At 52.0% G+C, this 17,014-nt stretch overlaps 1 protein-coding gene and 1 non-coding gene across 7 annotated transcripts in view; one reads left to right on the top strand and one right to left on the bottom strand.

Moving 5' to 3' along the window:
* Positions 1-16,260, bottom strand: part of TNFRSF8 (TNF receptor superfamily member 8) — an 81,034-nt gene extending 64,774 nt beyond the window's left edge. For 2 of the 6 annotated variants that reach the window (XM_032758961.2, XM_032758962.2), the window contains exon 1: positions 15,819-16,260. In XM_032758961.2, coding sequence (XP_032614852.1) covers positions 15,819-15,881 — 63 coding nt within the window. In that variant the 5' untranslated portion in view covers positions 15,882-16,260. Of the gene's footprint in view, positions 1-14,613; positions 14,635-15,190; positions 15,277-15,473; positions 15,531-15,653; positions 15,715-15,818 lie in introns of those variants that run through there. The other 4 variants (XM_032758964.2, XM_032758965.2, XM_032758963.2 and 1 more) reach the window with 4 other exon arrangements.
* Positions 2,279-2,382, top strand: LOC116813950 (U6 spliceosomal RNA). Its single transcript, XR_004371074.1, has one exon. It is a non-coding gene; the product is annotated as a U6 spliceosomal RNA (small nuclear RNA).
* Positions 16,261-17,014: the final 754 nt, after the last annotated feature.

Raw genomic sequence — 17,014 nt, 5'->3', positions numbered from 1 at the left:
ATGTTGCCAACAAAACTGGGATCATCTTGGCTGGGCACGGTGGCTCATGCCTGTAATCCCAGCACTTTGGGAGGCTGAGGCCAGCAGATCACCTGAGGTCAGGAGTTCGAGACCAGCCTGGCCAACGTAGAAAAACCCTGTCTCTGCTAAAAATACAAAAATTAGCCAGGCATGGTGGTGCATGCCTGTAATCCCAACTACTCAGGAGGCTGAGGCGGGAGAATCCCTTGAACCCAGGAGGAAGAGGTTGCAGTGAGCCGAGATCGCGCCATTGCACTCCAGCATGAGCAACAGAGACCCTGCCTCAAAAAAAAAAAATAGAGAATTAAAAAATAAAGTAGTGATAATAATATGTGTATACATAAAGAGAGTGAGAACACAGGTGTACGAAGCCACACATGTAAATAGCGTCTAAAGGACACCAAATGCTGGGAGGTGGTGGCTTCAACAATTCTCGGTAAATCCATAGCTTGCCACCGGAGGGCAGTCTTCTTGCTGTGCGGAGGGGGCCCTGGGATCTCAGCTGGGATGTCCAGCCTGTGCCTCTCAAATCCCCTTGGAAGGAGGAGCAGAGGACTTGGGGCCCCATTTTCCATGTGAGGCTGAACGAGGAAGGGGCACCCCCTTCCCCTTACACAGGCCCTTCACTTGTCCCAGCTCCTGGTGGAGAAGGAGGCAAGGGCCCAGGCGTCTGCCCGCTGCCCAGAGAAGTCTGGCCCTGTGAATTTCCAGGCCCACCTTGCCTGGCTCATCAGCTCCCGCTGCCCTGGGGAAGAGAGAGAGGGGAGCTGGGATGTGCTCGGGCCCCTGCCTGGGAGGGAAGAAGGGATCAGAAAGCGAAGAGTGGGAGGGGGAAGCCCAAGGACTGGAGGGGGGGCTTTTGGGTGGAGTTCCCCCGCAGGTTCAAGGCAAAGTGAGGTGTCCACAAGGTAGTGAGCTGTGCAACCGGAGGCCCTCGGCCCTACCTTAGTGACATCAAGATAAAGAGAGGGTGGCCTAAAACCTTACCATTTTCAGGTCTGTCTATTTTCAGGTTGGTTTGGTTTTCCCTACAAGACCAGTTAAAGTTCACTTTCAAAAAGCCCCACCTGGTCTCAGCCGGACCATACCTGTGGGAGACGAATCTAGAAGTTGTGGGGTGGGCGGGGAGTCAGATCAAATGCAAAATCCCCGAAGGGGCCAGAGCTGAGCAGGGCCAGCGAGGTAAGCACCCCTCCCCTCCCTGTCTCCCGGGGATCTCCACCGCTGTGCACTCTATTATTCAAGGTGAGGCCCCCCGGCCAGCAGCGGGGGCACCACCTGGGAACTTTCTCAAAATGCAGAACCCCAGACCTCCCTAATTGGAATCTGCATTTTAACAAGAGCCCCATGGAGTTTGAGATGCGCTGGCCTAGCAGAAGCTGAGCAGAAAGAAGTGCAAATGCTGAAACGGTTTGCTTTCCATAGCAAAAGTAATTCTAATAGCCAACAGCTGTCAACCCATTTTACAGATGGGGAGACTGAGACATAAGGATGAGAAATCTGCCCAAAGTCACACAGCTGGTCAGTGTTAGAGCCAGGATTTGGCATGTGCTCTGATCGCCAGCTTCTGCGGCCTGGGGTGCGGGGGGGTGCTGTAGTCCAGGGCTCTGAGATCCCTGCTCCCCACTCCCCATGAGACTGAGCGTTTCTTTGTTTTTGTTTTTGTTTTTGTTTTTTAAGACAGAGTACTCGCTCTGTCGCCCAGGCTGGAGTGCAGTGGCGCGATCTCGGCTCACTGCAACCTCTACCTCCCGCGTTCAAGCAATTCTTCTGCCTCAGCCTCCCAAGTAGCTGGGACTGCAGGCGCTTGGCACCACACCTGGCTAATTTTTGTATGTTTAGTAGAGGCGGGGTTTCACCATGTTGACCAGGCTAGTCTCGAACTCCTGACCTCAAATGAGTCACCCACTTCAGCCTCCCAAAGTGCTGGGATTACAGGCGTGAGCCACCGTGGCTGGCCGAGACTGACTGCTTTTTGAAATGCTTGCTTCTCCCTGGCCCCCAACCTATCGCTAGTTCTGTCTGTTTAACCTGCAGTTTTTCCTCCACATCTACCAGCTCTTCCTCACCTTCCCGCCATCTGGACTTGACAGTGGCCACCTGAGGGTCTCCTCTCGTCCACCCCATCCACCACACCCAGCTCACAGTGCAGACAACAGACTGATCTTTTGAAAACACGATCTACTGTCTTCCCCTCCATCCTACTGAAGACCCTCAGATGGCTTCCAACCCAGCTATGAATAAAGCCCAAAGTCTTGTGTTCGCTTGGATAGCACGTATACTAAAATTGTAGCAATACAGAAATTAGCATGACCCCTGCATAAGGATGATACGGAAATTCATGAAACAGTCCATATTAGAAAAAAACAAACCCAAAGTCTTAACAGTGGCCCAAGAGGCCCTGCCCTCCTTGCCTGCCTGTGAAGCCCCTGGTACTCTCTCCTACGAGCCTCTTTTTGCCACTGGCACCCCATGGGCACCCCCCTCCCTGCAGCAGCCTGTGTGTGCTGTTTCCCTGCCTGCACTGGTCCCTAAATCCAGTGCACCCCCATTCATCCTTGGGACCTCACTCATGAGTGCCACTTCCTTTGGGAAGCCCTCTCTGATCACCGCCATCCAGGTCACTTGCTGTGTCCCTACCGGAAGCTTTAGGGGACTGTTGGTTTCCCTGCTCACTAAGGTTGTTGGCAGAATTCAGTTCCTTGTGGTTGTAGGACTGAGGTCTTGTTTCTTTGCTGACAGCCAACTAAGGGCTGTTCCCTGCTTCTAGGGACTGTGGCATCCTTTGGCTCATGGCCCTCTTACTCCATCTGCAAAGCCGGCAATGGTGGGCTGAGTCCTTCTCACATCACATCTCTCTCTTTGCCTCTATCATCTCTCTCTAACACAGCCAGGAAGGGTTCTCTGCTTTTAAGGATTCCTGTGATTAGACTGGGCCTGCCCTGATAATCCAAGATAATCTTCCTGTCTCAAGATCCATAGTCTCGGGTTCCAAGGATTAGAATGTGTGGACATTTGGCTGGGCACAGTGGCTCGCACTTAATAATCCCAGCTCTTTGGGAGGCTGAGGCAGGAGGATCACTTGAGCTCAGGAGTTTGAGACCAGTCTGGGCAACACCGCAAAGGAGAAAAACCTGTCTCTACAAAAGATACAAAAATTAGCCAGTTGTGGTGGAATGCACCTGTAGTCCCAGCTACTCGGGAGGCTGAGATGGGAGAATCTCTTGAGCCGTGGTTGGGCCACTGCACTCTAGCCTGGGTGACAGGGTGAGACCCTGTCCCAAATTAACAAAGTAGAATGTATGGACATTTTAGAGGACTATGCGTCTGCCGCCACACCCTCGCTCCTAAGCAACCACTAGACTATACCACCACATGCCGAACTCGGTCACCTCCTAACTGTAGGACTCTGAACCCCTCTCTCCACACTCAGTGCTCACTTGAGCTCCAGACCAAGAGACTACCTGAAACTAAAGTCATCCTCCTCCCCCTCTTTAAACACACCCACAGGTACACAGGGTCCATCCCTGGCCACAGGCAGCACCTCTCACAGTTGTCCCACCTGCAAGCAGGTGCTGAGTTGAGCTTCCCCCAGTTCCTGCACAGCTGAGAAAGAGCGTGCAGGGCCCCATGCTGCCTGGCCCCAGGGTTGGAGATAAAACCCAAAGACAGTGGACATGGAAACAGCATAGAGGGTGGAGCCTGGAGTCCCTGGCTGGAAGGAACTCAGGGACAGGCAAGCACCTTGAAATGATTTTTGTGTAAGAGTTGAAGAAAGAAGAAAAAAATATGAAAAACGGCTTACCAAAGACAGGTTTATTTTGGAGAATAAAACAGTCTGGGCGCGGTAGCTCAAGCTTGTAATCCCAGCACTTTGGGAGGCCAAGGCAAGCGGATCACTTGAGGTCGGGAGTTCGAGACCAGCCTGACCAACATGGTGAAACCCCATCTCTACTAAAAATACAAAATTAGCCGGGCGTGGTGGCTCATGCCTGTAATTCTAGCTACTCAGGAGGCTGAGGCAGGAGAATCGCTTGAACCCGGGAGGTGGAGGTTGTGGTGAGCCGAGATTGCACCACTGCACTCCAGCCTGGACAAGAAGAGTGAAACCCCGTCTCGGGAAAAAAAAAAAAAAAAAAAGAAAAGAGAGAGAGAATAAAACCGAAGGCCTTCTGGCCAATTTCGGTCAGCAGCATTTTTTTAATGGACTAAGGGTATTTAAGGGTTCTGGGATGGGGAGCTTATCGCAGGCTAGGAATGTTTCTGTGTGGAGGAGAGTTTTACTGTGTCCTGGGAATGTCTCTGGTCGGAGGGGAGGTTATCCAGTCGGATGGGGGTGTTTATCTTAGGCTTGGAATGTTTCTGGTTGGAGGTGTCATTTGTGGTTTATGGTCATGCTGACATTAGCTGTTAGGCTGATGTTTTGGGGCTGGATTTAGGCGGTTTTTAATCAAGGAGAATTTAAAACGGCAATGCTTGTCCAAGATGGTGACCTCCTGCTCTGACAGTTAGCAAGAATCATACCATCCTCACTGGGTCCCCAGGACCTAGAGTGATATATTCATATATGTGCTCATATACGTCACCTTACATGGCAAAGGGGAATCAGGGTGGTAGATGGCATTGAGGTTGTGAACCCGCTGACTTTCAGATGGGAGATTCTTCTGGATTATCCAGGTGAGCCCAGTGCAATTTAAGGGAATTTAAAAATGCAAGAGGGAGGCAGAAGAGAGAGCCAGGGAGTCAGAAAAAGAGATGAGTACGGAAGCTCTTCACTGTCATTTCCCAAATAGTGTTTCATCAAATGCTGGGGCTACAGGATGGTAACAGATGATAGGCAGAAGAATACGGCCAGGTGCAGTGGTACACACCTGTAATCCCAGCTCTTTGGGAGGCCAAGGTGGGAGGATTGCTTGAGCCCAGGAGTTCAAGACCAGCCTGGGCAACATAGCAAGACCCTGTCTCTATTAAAAAAAAAAAAATTTTTTTTTTTTTTTTTTTTGATAGAGTCTCACTCTGTCGCCCAGGCTGGAGTATAGTGGCATGATCTTGGCTCACTGTAACCTCTGCCTCCCAGGTTCAAGCGATTCTCCTGCCTCAGCCTCCCGAGTAGCTGGGATTACAGGCACATGCCACCACACCTGGCTAAGTTTTGTATTTTTAGTAGAGATGGGGTTGCACCATGTCTTAAACTCGTAACCTCAAGTGATCCACCTGCCTCGGCCTCCCAAAGTGCTGGGATTACAGGCATGAGCCACTGTGCCCGGCCTAACAAAAATTTTTTTTAATTAGCTGGGCATGGTGGCACGTGCCTGTAGTCCCAGCTACTCAAGGAACTAAGGTGGGAGGATTGTTTGAGCCCAAGAATTCGAGGTTACAGTGAGCTATGATTGCAACACTGCACTCCAGCCTGGGCAACAGAGTGAGACCCTGTCTCATAAATAAATAAACAAACAAACACAAATAATCACTGGAGTCCATTTGAGAGGTTTCCATTTTAGATCACCGGGCCTCTCAGCCTTTGATGTGGTTACTTACTCTCTGATTCTCCAAGGAAGGATATGGGGGCTAGTCAGAAAAATCTGCAATGTTTCTCAAACTTTGTTGGCCATAAAACCTTTTTTTCTCAGAACTGCCATTGCCAGAAACTGAGTTTCAGGCCGGGCGTGGTGGCTCACGCCTGCAATCCCAGCACTTTGGGAGGTCGAGGCGGGCGGATCACTTGAGATCAGGAGTTTGAAACCAGCCTGGCCAATGTGGTGAAACCCCCTCTCTACTAAAACTACAAAATTTAGCCGAGCGTAGTGGTACACGCCTGTAATACCAGCTTCTCAGGAGGCTGAGGTAGGAGAATCTCTTGAAGCCGGGAGGTGGAGGTTGCAGTGAGCCAAGATCACATCAGTGCACTCCAGCCTGGGTAACAGAGTAAGATTCTGTCTCAAAAAAAAAAAAAAAAAAAAAAAAAAAGAAAGAAAGTAACTTTGGGACATGTTGCCTTTGGCACTAGGGAAGCATTAAAGGGTTTCAGGATCATTAATGTGATGGGGAGGTGGACAGGATGGAGGAGAGCGAGTCCATTTTAGCAAGGTCACGTCTTGAGTCTGCATTTAGCAACTGCTCGATCCTCACTTCCCACCAAGAAATCCCTCCTGCCTCACAGCAATCCCGTGCCGGCCCCATGAGCCAATTGTTGAGACTGCAGGGATCCTGAAGGTTCCAGGGCCGAAGCTGCATCCTTAGCTACAACTAAGGATATTGGAGCTGCATCCTTAGCTACGGTTCAGGCGGAGTAAAACCCACCCAGCCCTGAAGTACATTCCTGGGCAGCAACAGCTGCCACGGGACATTGGCAGCTACAAAGAATAATGTAGTGGGCGGGGCGCGGTGGCTCCCACCTGAAGTCCCAGCACTTTGGGAGGCCAAGGCAGGCAGATTATTTGAGACCAGCTTGGCCAACATGGTGAAACCCCATCTCTAGTAAAAATACATAAAAATTAGCCAGGTGTGGTGGTGGGCACCTGTAATCCCAGCTACTCTGGAGCCTGAGGCAGGAGAATCGTTTGAACCCGGGAGGCGGAGGTTGCATTGAGCCATGATCTCACCACTGCACTCCAGCCTGGGCAACAGAGTGAGACTCTGTCAAGAAAAAGAAAAAGAGAAAGAGAAAGGGAAAGGGAAAGGGAAAGGGAAAGGAAAGGAAAGGGAGAAAGAGAAAGAAGAGAAGGAAGGAAGGAAGGAAAGAAGGAAGAAGGGAGGGAAGGAAGGAAGGAAGGAAGGAAGGAAGAAGAAAAGAAAGAAGAAAGAAGAAGGAAGAAGGAAGAAAGAAAAAGAAAGAAAGAAAAAGAGAGAAAGAAAGAAAAAGGGAGAGGAGGGAGGGAGAGAGGAAGGAAGGAAGGAAGGAAGGAAGGAAGGAAGGAAGGAAGGAAGGAAGGAAGGAGATGGATGTAGTGGACTTGAAGAAAAAGGAAGCAGGGCCCAGCTCCCCGGGAGTATTTGACTTTCTGATCCTCTTGGAGGTGCCTTAGGTTCCTGCGCCAGCCTCAGGCCACTTGCCCAGAAGGGGCTTGTGTATTTACTTTTTGTTTGTTTGTTTGTTTGTTTGTTTGTTTGTAAGACAGGGCCTCACGGTCACCCAGGCTGGAGTGCAGGGCTGCGATCATGAATGCGGCTCACTACAGCCTTGACCTCCTGGGCTCAAGTGATGCTCTCACCTCTGCCTCCTGAGTAGCTGGGACCACAGGTGTGCACCACCATGCCCGGCTAATTTTTTGTTGCCCAGGCTGTTCTCAAACTCCTGGGCTCATAAGATCCTCCTGCCTCGGCCTCCCAAAATGCTGGGAATACAGGCGTGAGCCTTGGTGCCCAGCCTGGTGTGTTTTCTTGCCCACCTCCCTCTCCCAGACTGTGTGTGGGGAAGGGGCGGGGCACATGCCCCCCAGACCATTTGGAGAGAAAGAAAACTCTTGGCCTGGACGCTGCACCCTGGCCTCCCTCACCTGAATCAAGAGTGGGAAGGGTGCCTGCCCAGGCTGGGAAGGTGAAGGTGGGGTTTAGGAGTTTCCTGGTCTCGGCAGGTTGGAACCATTTCAGGACACTCTGTGGAGGCCACACTATCTGTGCACACACTCTCTGAGAGCAGGAACCGTACCTGGCAGGCAGCAATCCGTCAAGAAAGTTGATGGTTGAAATGAAGCTGTGGGCGACACCTCTAGGAGTTCTTAGCCCCCTGGAGGACCCAAGAACCCAAGGGGAACCTGCTGGGTGGGGCTTCCAAAGCAGGCCCCAGGCTCGCCCCAACCACCCTCACTGATGTGCTGTTTGACCTCTGACCCCTTCTGCTGCCTCCAGAGCCCTGGGCAAAGCTGGCGAGGACAATGGCACCATCTGTGGTGCAGAGCCTCATCACTGCAAACTCTGGAGCCTCCTTCCCCCACTGACCCAGGCGGAAGTAAAGACGGACTCCTCTGGACTCCCGCAGGCCCCAGACAGTCCCCCCACACAGTACTGGCCACCCTCTCTTCTGTATTCCCCTTCCCACACTGCCACCCATCGAGGGCAAGGACTGGAACTGGTTCATCTCCATGGCTGTATCCACAATGCCCCGCATACAACAGGCACCTAATAAGGCTCACCTTTATTTACACAGCACTCACTATGTCCAGGAGCTGCTCTCAGCACTTGACACATATTAACTCATGTCATCCTTACACCAGCCCTACAATACAAGGTAGCTACTGTTATTAGCCCATTTTGTAGATGGGGAAACTGAGGCACACAGAGGTAACTTAACTTGCTCAAGGTCACCATCTAGTGTCAGAAGCAAGGGATAACCTTGACAGGCTGACAAAAAAGTTCATACCTTTAACCAAATGCTCTACTGTCTCTCAAAGGTGGCTCATGCCTATAATCCCAGCACTCTGGGAGGCCGAAACGGGTGGATCACTTGAGGTCAGGAGTTCAAAACCATCCTGGCCAACATGGTGAAACCCCGTCTCTACTAAAAATACAAAAATTAGCGGGCATAGTGGCACGTGCTTGTAATCCTGGCACTTTGGAAGGCCAAGGCAGGTGGATCACTTGAGGCCAGGAGTTTGAGGCCAGCCTGGCCAACGTGGTGAAACCCATCTGTACTAAAAATACAAAAAGTAGTCGGGCGTGGTGGCAGGTGCTTGTAGTCCCAGCTACTCGGGAGGCTGAGGCAGGAGAATCACTTGAACCCAGGAGGTGGAGGTTGCAGTGAGCCGAGAGATCGTGCCACTACACTCCAGCCTGGGTGACAAGGCGAGACTCCGTCTCAAAAAAAAAAGAGAGAGAAGAAATGTGAGGATGGAAGGAGAGTTCAGAGTGATGCAGAGCCAGGGAACAAGGAACACAGGCAGCTTTGAGAAGCTGGAAAAAAGCAAGGAAACATTTTGCTACAGCCTGTCCAGAAGAAAAACATAGCTCTGCTGCCTTATCATAGAGTTTTTTCTTTTTTTGAGACAGAATCTTGCTCTGTCACCCAGGCTGGAGTGCAGTGGTACAATCTCAGCTCACTGCAACCTCTGCCTCCCAGGTTCAAGCAATTCTTGTGGGTCAACCTCCCGAGTAGCTGGGACTACAGGCACGCACCGCCACGTCCGGCTAATTTTTAGCAGAGACAGGGTTTCGCCATGTTGGCCAGGCTGGTCTCAAACTCCTGGCCCCAAGTATCTGCCCACCTCAGGCTCCCAAAGTGCTGAGATTACAGACTTGTCATAGACTTTTGACCACCAGGGCTATAAGACAATACCTTCATGTTGTTCTAAGCCACCAAATGTGTGCTAATTTGTTATAGCAGCAAAAGAAAACTAGCATATACTGTAACCAGGATGAATAAAAGAGCCTATGCTTGGGTTGGAATTAATGAACAGGATAATGTGGGGGCCAAAAAAGGGGGTCTTGGACTAGGTTAATAGAAGTAAGGTGAGTCTACTGGGGACTGGTCTTTGGCCCAGGTGGCACCAGGACTTCTACAGTCAACTCTGATACTCAGAGATCCGTATCAGTGGCTTGAACTCTGTAGAGAGCTCCACACTTCAGCACCCAGCCCCCACTTGAGCATGGGCAAAATAGAACTTTTCTCCAAAACACTTGTTCTATCCTTCGCTTGTTTTTTCCCACATCCCAAAATGACACCTCCATGCAGCCAGATACTGAGCTCCCAAATAGAGACAGGATCCCTGATTTCCCTCCTGCCCTCTGTGCTCCCACCAGACCCACCCACAGGTCCTGTTGATTCTAGCTTGAAAGCACATTCCAGCTGGGCACCGTGGCTCATGCCTGTAATCCCAGCAATAGAAGGCGCAGGCAGGAGGATCACCTGAGCCCTGGGAGTTTGAGACCAAACTGGGCAACATAGCGAGACCCTGTCTCTACATAGGCGGGCGGATCATGAGGTCAGGAGATCAAGACCATCCTGGCTAACACGGTGAAACCCCGTCTCTACTAAAAATACAAAAACAAAATTAGCTGGGCACGGTGGCGGGCGCCTGTAGTCCCAGCTACTTGGGAGGCTAAGGCAGGAGAATGGCGTGAACCTGGGAGGCAAAGCTTGCAGTGAGTGGAGATCACGCCATTGCACTCCAGCCTAGGCAACAAGAGAGAAACTCCATCTCAAAAAAAAAAAAAAAAAAAGGCCAGGCGCAGTGGCTCGTGCCTGTAATCCCAGCACTTTGAAAGGCCGAGGCGGGTGGATTACAAGGTCAGGAGTTAGAGACTAGCCTGGCCAGCGTGGTGAAACCCCATCTCTACTAAACATACAAAAAATTAGCCAGGCATGGTGACGTGCGCCTGTAGTCCCAGCTATTTGGGAGGCTGAGGCAGGAGAATTGCTTGAACCCGGGAGGCAGAGGTTGCAGTGAGCCGAGATCGCACCACTGCACTCCAGCCTGGGCGACAGAGAGAGACTCCATCTCAAAAAAAAAAGAAACTAGATTTCAGCATATCATGAAGATCGTCTAAATGCCAAAGCTAACCCAGGATGGCGTGAGCTGCCTCAGCAAGGAGCGAGCATCCTGTCACGGGGGGCATACAAGCAGAGGCTGAATGAAAGTCCCTGGAGCCATGCCCGACCCAGAACAGCTGCTCATTTCAGATCTGCTGAATGCATGCATGCATGAATACTTGCATGTCACCAAAGGACTTAGGCATGCAGGGCATAACTAGACTGAGCCATGTATAAAAAGTCCCTCCCCACCAGTGAGGCCACGAGAATGCCCAGTGGTTTTCAACCATAGATACCGGAAGAAGGTCCCCCACCCCCACCCCAGTATCCCCTGGGCGGACCTGGGAGGGGAGAGAGAGAAGTGGAGAACTGGTGTGGCCCAGAGCTGCCTTTTTTTGACATTCTGCGTGTCTAGTCTGTGGCTTAGGTGGGCTCTACCCCAACCAGTCCTGGAACTGTAGGCAAGACTCTCCCCTACCTCTGGGCCTCTGCACTGAATCCTTGTCTGTGAAATGAGGACCGTGATCACAGATGGACCACACCCAGGGTCAGTGCACCGGCTGGACAAGCTGGCCCAGGCTGGGCTGATCTACCGTCATTGCCAAGGACCCTCGAGCCTCCAGGACTCCCCCAGCCCAGACACAGTCATCCTTCAGCCCCATTTTCCTTCTGATGATTGTCGTGATGTGAAGAAGGGTGATGAGGGAGTATGCAAACCTTGGAATGAATCACGATCTGCTCAAGAAACGAGTCTAAGTCAGATATGAGTGGGAGCAGAAGCAGAAACTTACAGTAAACGCCCCTCCTTCCGGCACTCACTGCTCTCAAGCTGAGTAACATGACTCCCTGACCCCAGAGCACTAGTGCTGCCCCAGGAAGGGATGGCTTTGACAAGCCAGACCCTCCTTCCACTCCTTCAGGGTCCCCTCCTCTCCAGGTCCCCCCATCCTTGCCTCCCTGCAGGATTTGAGCAGCCCTGGAAATGTCCCCTTTGCAAAACAAAACCAGAAAATCTCTCCTGCCCTCTTGCCACTCCCTGAAATTCCACCATTAGCACTCCACTGTATGGGGTAACTAGCTAAGCTTTTAAAGTTAAATCGCTAGGTGGAGGAGTCACACATAGAGCTTTTCTATCACCCCAGCTAAAATTCCTCTTTTTTTTTTTTTTTTTTTGAAACACAGTCTCACTGTCACCCACGCGGGAGTACAGGCTCACTGAAACCTACGCCTTCTGGTTTCAAGCGATTCTCCTGCCTCAGCCTCCTGAGTAGCTGGGATTCCAGGCACCTGCCACCATGCCCAGCTAATTTTTGTATTTTTAGTAGAGACAGGGTCTCACCACGTTGACCAGGCTGGTCTCGAACTCCTGGCCTCAAGTAATCTGCCTATCTTGGCCTCCCAAAGTGCTGGGATTACAGGTGTGAGCCACGGCGCCCAGCCCCAGCTAAGATTCTTTCATGAGAACCTTCCTGGTCCCAGCCTGCACACTAACCCAGAGCAAAGATGCTTACATCTGGCTGGAATTGGGGATATGTGGATGTGGGAGGAAGGCTTGTTTAGCCTTAGCACTGGCAAGGAACATGATGTTGGGGGAATTCTAAGTCTACAGAGTTCACAGGAAGGCTGGGGCTTCCCCCGCCCCGCAACCCCACCCCGTGGTGCCTGGATGAAAAGGATGGAGCTATGGGGGAATAAATTTTTCTCTGTGGATATGCACCAGTTAATCCTGGGTCGTATTACAAAAAACACAATTGCACAAGACAGTGATATGAGGCATCAGAGGCCAACTCTCAGATGGTGAGAGCTAGCAAGAAAGCATTCCTGCCTCAGAATACCAGGCGAAAAATGATGGAGTCTTGGGAAAAATCAAGTAGAGGTGAAAAAAGAACTTCAGGATGGGCATGGTCGCTCACGCCTGTAATCCCAGCACTTTGGGATGCCGAGGTGGGAGGATCACTTGAGGCCAGGAGCTCGAGACCAGCCTGACCAACATGACGAAACCCCATCTCTACTAGAAATACAAAAATTAGCTGGGTGTGGTGGCAGGCGCCTATAATCCCAGCTACTCAGGAGGCTGAGGCAGGAGAATCACTTGAACCCAGGAGGCAGAGGTTGCAGTGAGCTGAGATCGCGCCACTGCACTCCAGCCTGGGAGACAAAGTGAGACTGTCCCAAAAAAATTTAAAAAAATTTAGGCCGGGGGTGATGGCTCACGCCTGTAATCCCAGCACTTTGGGATGCCGAGGCGGGTGGATCTCCTGAGGTCAGGAGTTCAAGACCAGCCTGGCCAACATGATGAAACACCATCTCTACTAAAATACAAAAGTTAGCCAGGCATGATGGCGAGTGCCTGTAATCCAAGCTACTAGGGAGGCTGAGACGGTAGAATCGCTTGAATCCGGGAGAGGGTAGTTGCAGTGAGCCAAGATCCTGCCACTGCAATCCAGCCTGGGGGCAAAAAGGAGTACTGTGTTGGGCAAGTAGCCCCTTCCCCAAAGACTCCCTGACTCCTGCCAAGAAATGACCTAGTGCCTGAGCCCAGAGAGATGCTCAGCTTCCCCGGTAGGCGAGAAATGCAAATTAAGGCAACAAGGATATAACCCTTTTCACTAATCACATTAAGAAAAATTAAAATGCTGATAAGATCAAATGTCGGTTAGGATGTGGGAAAGTTACTACTCTCTTGCACTGCTAGCGGGAGGGTAAATTGTCCAGCCACCCTGGAAGGCGGTTCGGCGGTGTCTTTTAATTTGAATGCATTTTCACCCTGCAACCTCAGTATTCTCTTCTCAGTCTCTTGTCTAGGAAAGAATCACAGACATTTATTTCCAAAAGCATCCATATAGGGCTGTGCACTGTAATAGCGAAGAAAGAAAGAAAGAAAGAACAACGGTGGCAACCTTAGCACCCATCCATCCAGGACATAAATAAACTATGAAACATCCAATTTGGCAAAAGATCACATAGCATTTTAAAAGATAGGCAGAGGATCTGTAAGTTTCAGCATGGAAAGCTCACCAAGATGCCTCATAGACATTATAAAGCCAAATGAAGAACCATATGTACCGTAGGGTATAGTATATGGAAAACTCTATATATGTCTATTAAAACAATATAAATACGGACATGCATTTATAAAGGTCTGCAAAGGAAACACACCAAATCAATTATGGTGGTTACATCTTTGAAGGGATCAGGATGAGGCGGTGTCAAAAGACTTGGCTTTATCTGTAGCGTTTATAGTTTTGCTTTGAGAATATATTTATATATTCCTTGTGCAATTAAATATATAGTATTTTTATTTTAAAAAGGGTATGGGAGGCTGGGTGCGGTGGCTCACGCCTGTAATCCCAGCACTTTGGGAGGCTGAGACGGAAGGATCACTTGAGGTCAGGAGTTCGAGACCAGCCTGACCAACATGGTGAAACCTCATCTTTACTAAAAATACAAAAATTAGCAGAGTGTGGTGGCACATGCCTGTAATCCCAGCTACCTAGGAGGCTGAGGCAGGAGAATCACTTGAATCCGGGAGGCAGAGGTTGCAGTGAGCCGAGATGGAGCCATTGCACTCCAGCATGGGCAACGAGAGTGAGACTCAGTCTCAAAAAAAAAAAAAAAAGCCAGGCACGGTGGCTCACGCTTGTAATCCCAGCACTTTTGGAGGCCGAGGCGGGCGGATCACAAGGTCAGGAGATCGAGACCATGGTGAAACCCCGTCTCCACTAAAAATACAAAAAAAAAAATTAGCCAGGCGTGGTGGCGGGCGCCTGTAGTCCCAGCTAGTCGGAGAGGCTGAGGCAGGAGAATGGCGTGAACCCGGGAGGCGGAGCTTGCAGTGAGCCGAGATCGCGCCACTGCACTCCAGCCTGGGCGACAGAGCGAGACTCCGTCTCAAAAAAAAAAAAGGTTTGGTATGAGAGTTCAGGCTGCAGTGAGTTATGATCGCACTCCAGCCTGGACAACAGAGTGAGACCCTGTCTCTAACATAAAAAAAAGTGGAGGGGGCTTCACTCTACAGAAAGGAAGCACATGAGCTTCAGCCGCCAAACCAGCAAAGCCCCCCAAGCCCCTCTCACATCCCTTCCTTCCCTTCATCTCCCCAACACCTTAGCACCCCAAACTCTTACCTTCCCCCAGGTGAGGGCTTGCAGAGCTGGGACAGGATGTCTCTAGCCAGGGCTTTGTCCCCTCTGCCCTCTCGGGGGGGAAGGGGGGAATACCTCACATTGCCCATTGGAGATGGAAATGGGCACCTGGCTGTCCCCTTTGCTGCATAGATCCTCCCTCCTGCCTAAAGCCCACTCTGCCACTCTCCTCCCACTGCCTAAGGTTCAGATGACTAGAATTGATCCATAGCATGGAGTCCTCTCTTCCTGTAGGATTAAAGGGGAACTGGGTCTTCCCTCTCCCCCACTGTGACCCACCGCTGGACCAATAGCCTGCTCCTTCCTTTCCCTCTGTATCATTCAGCAGGCATCCACTCACACCTACTATGGTTCTATGCAGGGGTCCACCAGGGTCCTGGGTCAGCTGAGGGCCTCTCTCTCCAGCAACCCTTGGGCTCAGTGAAACACGCCTGGTTACTTTGCGTTCTCCCCGCAGTGATTAATTTGGCGCTGGCCACTGGTAAGTGCTGTTTTCCTAAAGCAGTCCCCAAACTCAATTCTGAGGCAACCCACCACAGACTTCAGCCCCACCACTGACCTTCTTCCAGGGACAAATGCCCACCACGTGCTCCAGCGAATTCAATCCACAGCGTTGCTTTGCCGGGCGCGGATTGGGGAAGCTAATCCCGGTGGTCCTGCACCCTCACCCCACTCTCACCCACAGCCAACTCTCCCTCCTTTCCGTGACCCTCCAGCCAGTGGCCAGCTTAGGGAGGGGGCAAACAGGGGACAGCGCACACAACAGGGTAGAGCGCAGACGACCAACCTCCCATGGTCGAGGGAGGCTCCATCTGGCCTCCCGGCTACTCCCACGGCCTCACCTGATCTGCCCAGGACCCGGACGGGCCCGCAGGTAGGCGGGATAAAGAGCGCCTCCCGCGTATGGCAGTGCTCTCAGTCCAATTCACACTGAATGAATGAATCAGTCCCAGCCATCGGGGCGGGGGGGTGAGGGGTGAAGCAGGCGCCCCCCCCCACTAGCCCTTCAGCCAGCCTCCCACCTGTGGGTGCTTGCATATTCCTGTGTTCCTGCTTGTCACCCGCGCCCCCTCACCGCAACTGGGCAGGGAACGGGGTGAGGAGTGTCCTCCCTTGCGTCCCACGCACCCCACACTGTCCGGGCTCTGGACCGCCGGGGCCTCCCCAGGCGCCTGTCACCCGCTTACCTGTGGGAAGGCTCGTAGCGCCCCCAGGAACAGCAGTCCCAGCGCGGAGAGGAGGACGCGCATCCCCGGGGCCGGACGGGAGGCGGGCTGGCGGCCCGCGCCCACCTGGGAAGCGGGGGAAGCGCGCGGCGCCCACGTGCGGTCCCGGCGGTTCTCAGCCGCGCGCGTGGACTTCAGGCTCCAGCACACTCCCGCCGCGGCCACCTAGTCCGCACCCAACGCACGCCGCGAAGTCACTTCAAAAGTGGTTGTTCCTCCGAGGTTTCAGCCTTAATTCTCCCGTATCAAATTGGTTCCAGGAACACTTAGCTACAAGTAGCGAAGAAAAAAGGGGGCAAACACGTGCAGAGATGACTCAGGAAAAGGCACACTAGGAGACGCCTCTCTTAGCTGTTTGAATGGCCCGCCCCGGATTTGACGGAACTAGTGGTCCTGGCTCTAGGGAGTGTGCTGCCCGCCGCACCTGGGCTGCGGGGAGCGGAGGCAGGCAGCTTCTGGCCCTGGAGGTGGGGACTCAGGATATTAGGAGGCCCCAAGGGGGTTCCAATGCCCCCACCTCCACTCCTGCCCCAAGAAACGGTGAAATGTGAGTAGTTTCCTGTCCCTGACACGGTCAGCCAGGACTTTCTCCCATGCCCTTGAGATTCTTTGGAAGGGACAACTGGCCTAGGGAGACTGCAGAAAAAGCACCCATCACCCACCCATCCCCATTCATAAGCATTTGCTGCTGTAAAATGAATCAGTGAGTGGATGATAAATTGGTGGATGGATGGATGGATGGATGGATGGATGGATGGATGGATGGATGATGGATGAGCAGGTGGGTGGGTAAATGGGTAGGTGGATGGATGGATGGATGGATGGATAGATGGGTGGATGGATGCGTGGGTAGGTGGGTGGGTGGATGGATGGATGGATGGATGGAGAGGCGAATAAATGGATGGATGGGTAGGTAGGTGGGTGGATGGGTGGATGGCTGAGTGGATGGGTAGATGGGTGGATGGATGGATGGATGGATGGATGGATGGATGGATGGATGGATGGAGTGTGGATGGATGGATGAGGTGGATGGATGGATGGATGGATGGATGGATGGGATGCATAGAAGGATGCATGGATGGATGGATGCATAGATGGATGCATGGATGGATGGATGCATAGGTGGGTGGATGGATGGATGGATGTGCAGCAGGTGA

Source organism: Hylobates moloch, unplaced genomic scaffold (genome assembly GCF_009828535.3).
Source record: "Hylobates moloch isolate HMO894 unplaced genomic scaffold, HMol_V3 SCAFFOLD_9, whole genome shotgun sequence".
Taxonomy (NCBI): domain Eukaryota; kingdom Metazoa; phylum Chordata; class Mammalia; order Primates; family Hylobatidae; genus Hylobates; species Hylobates moloch.
Note: the sequence above shows the minus strand (reverse complement) of the source record. Positions and strands in the feature narration are given on the sequence as shown.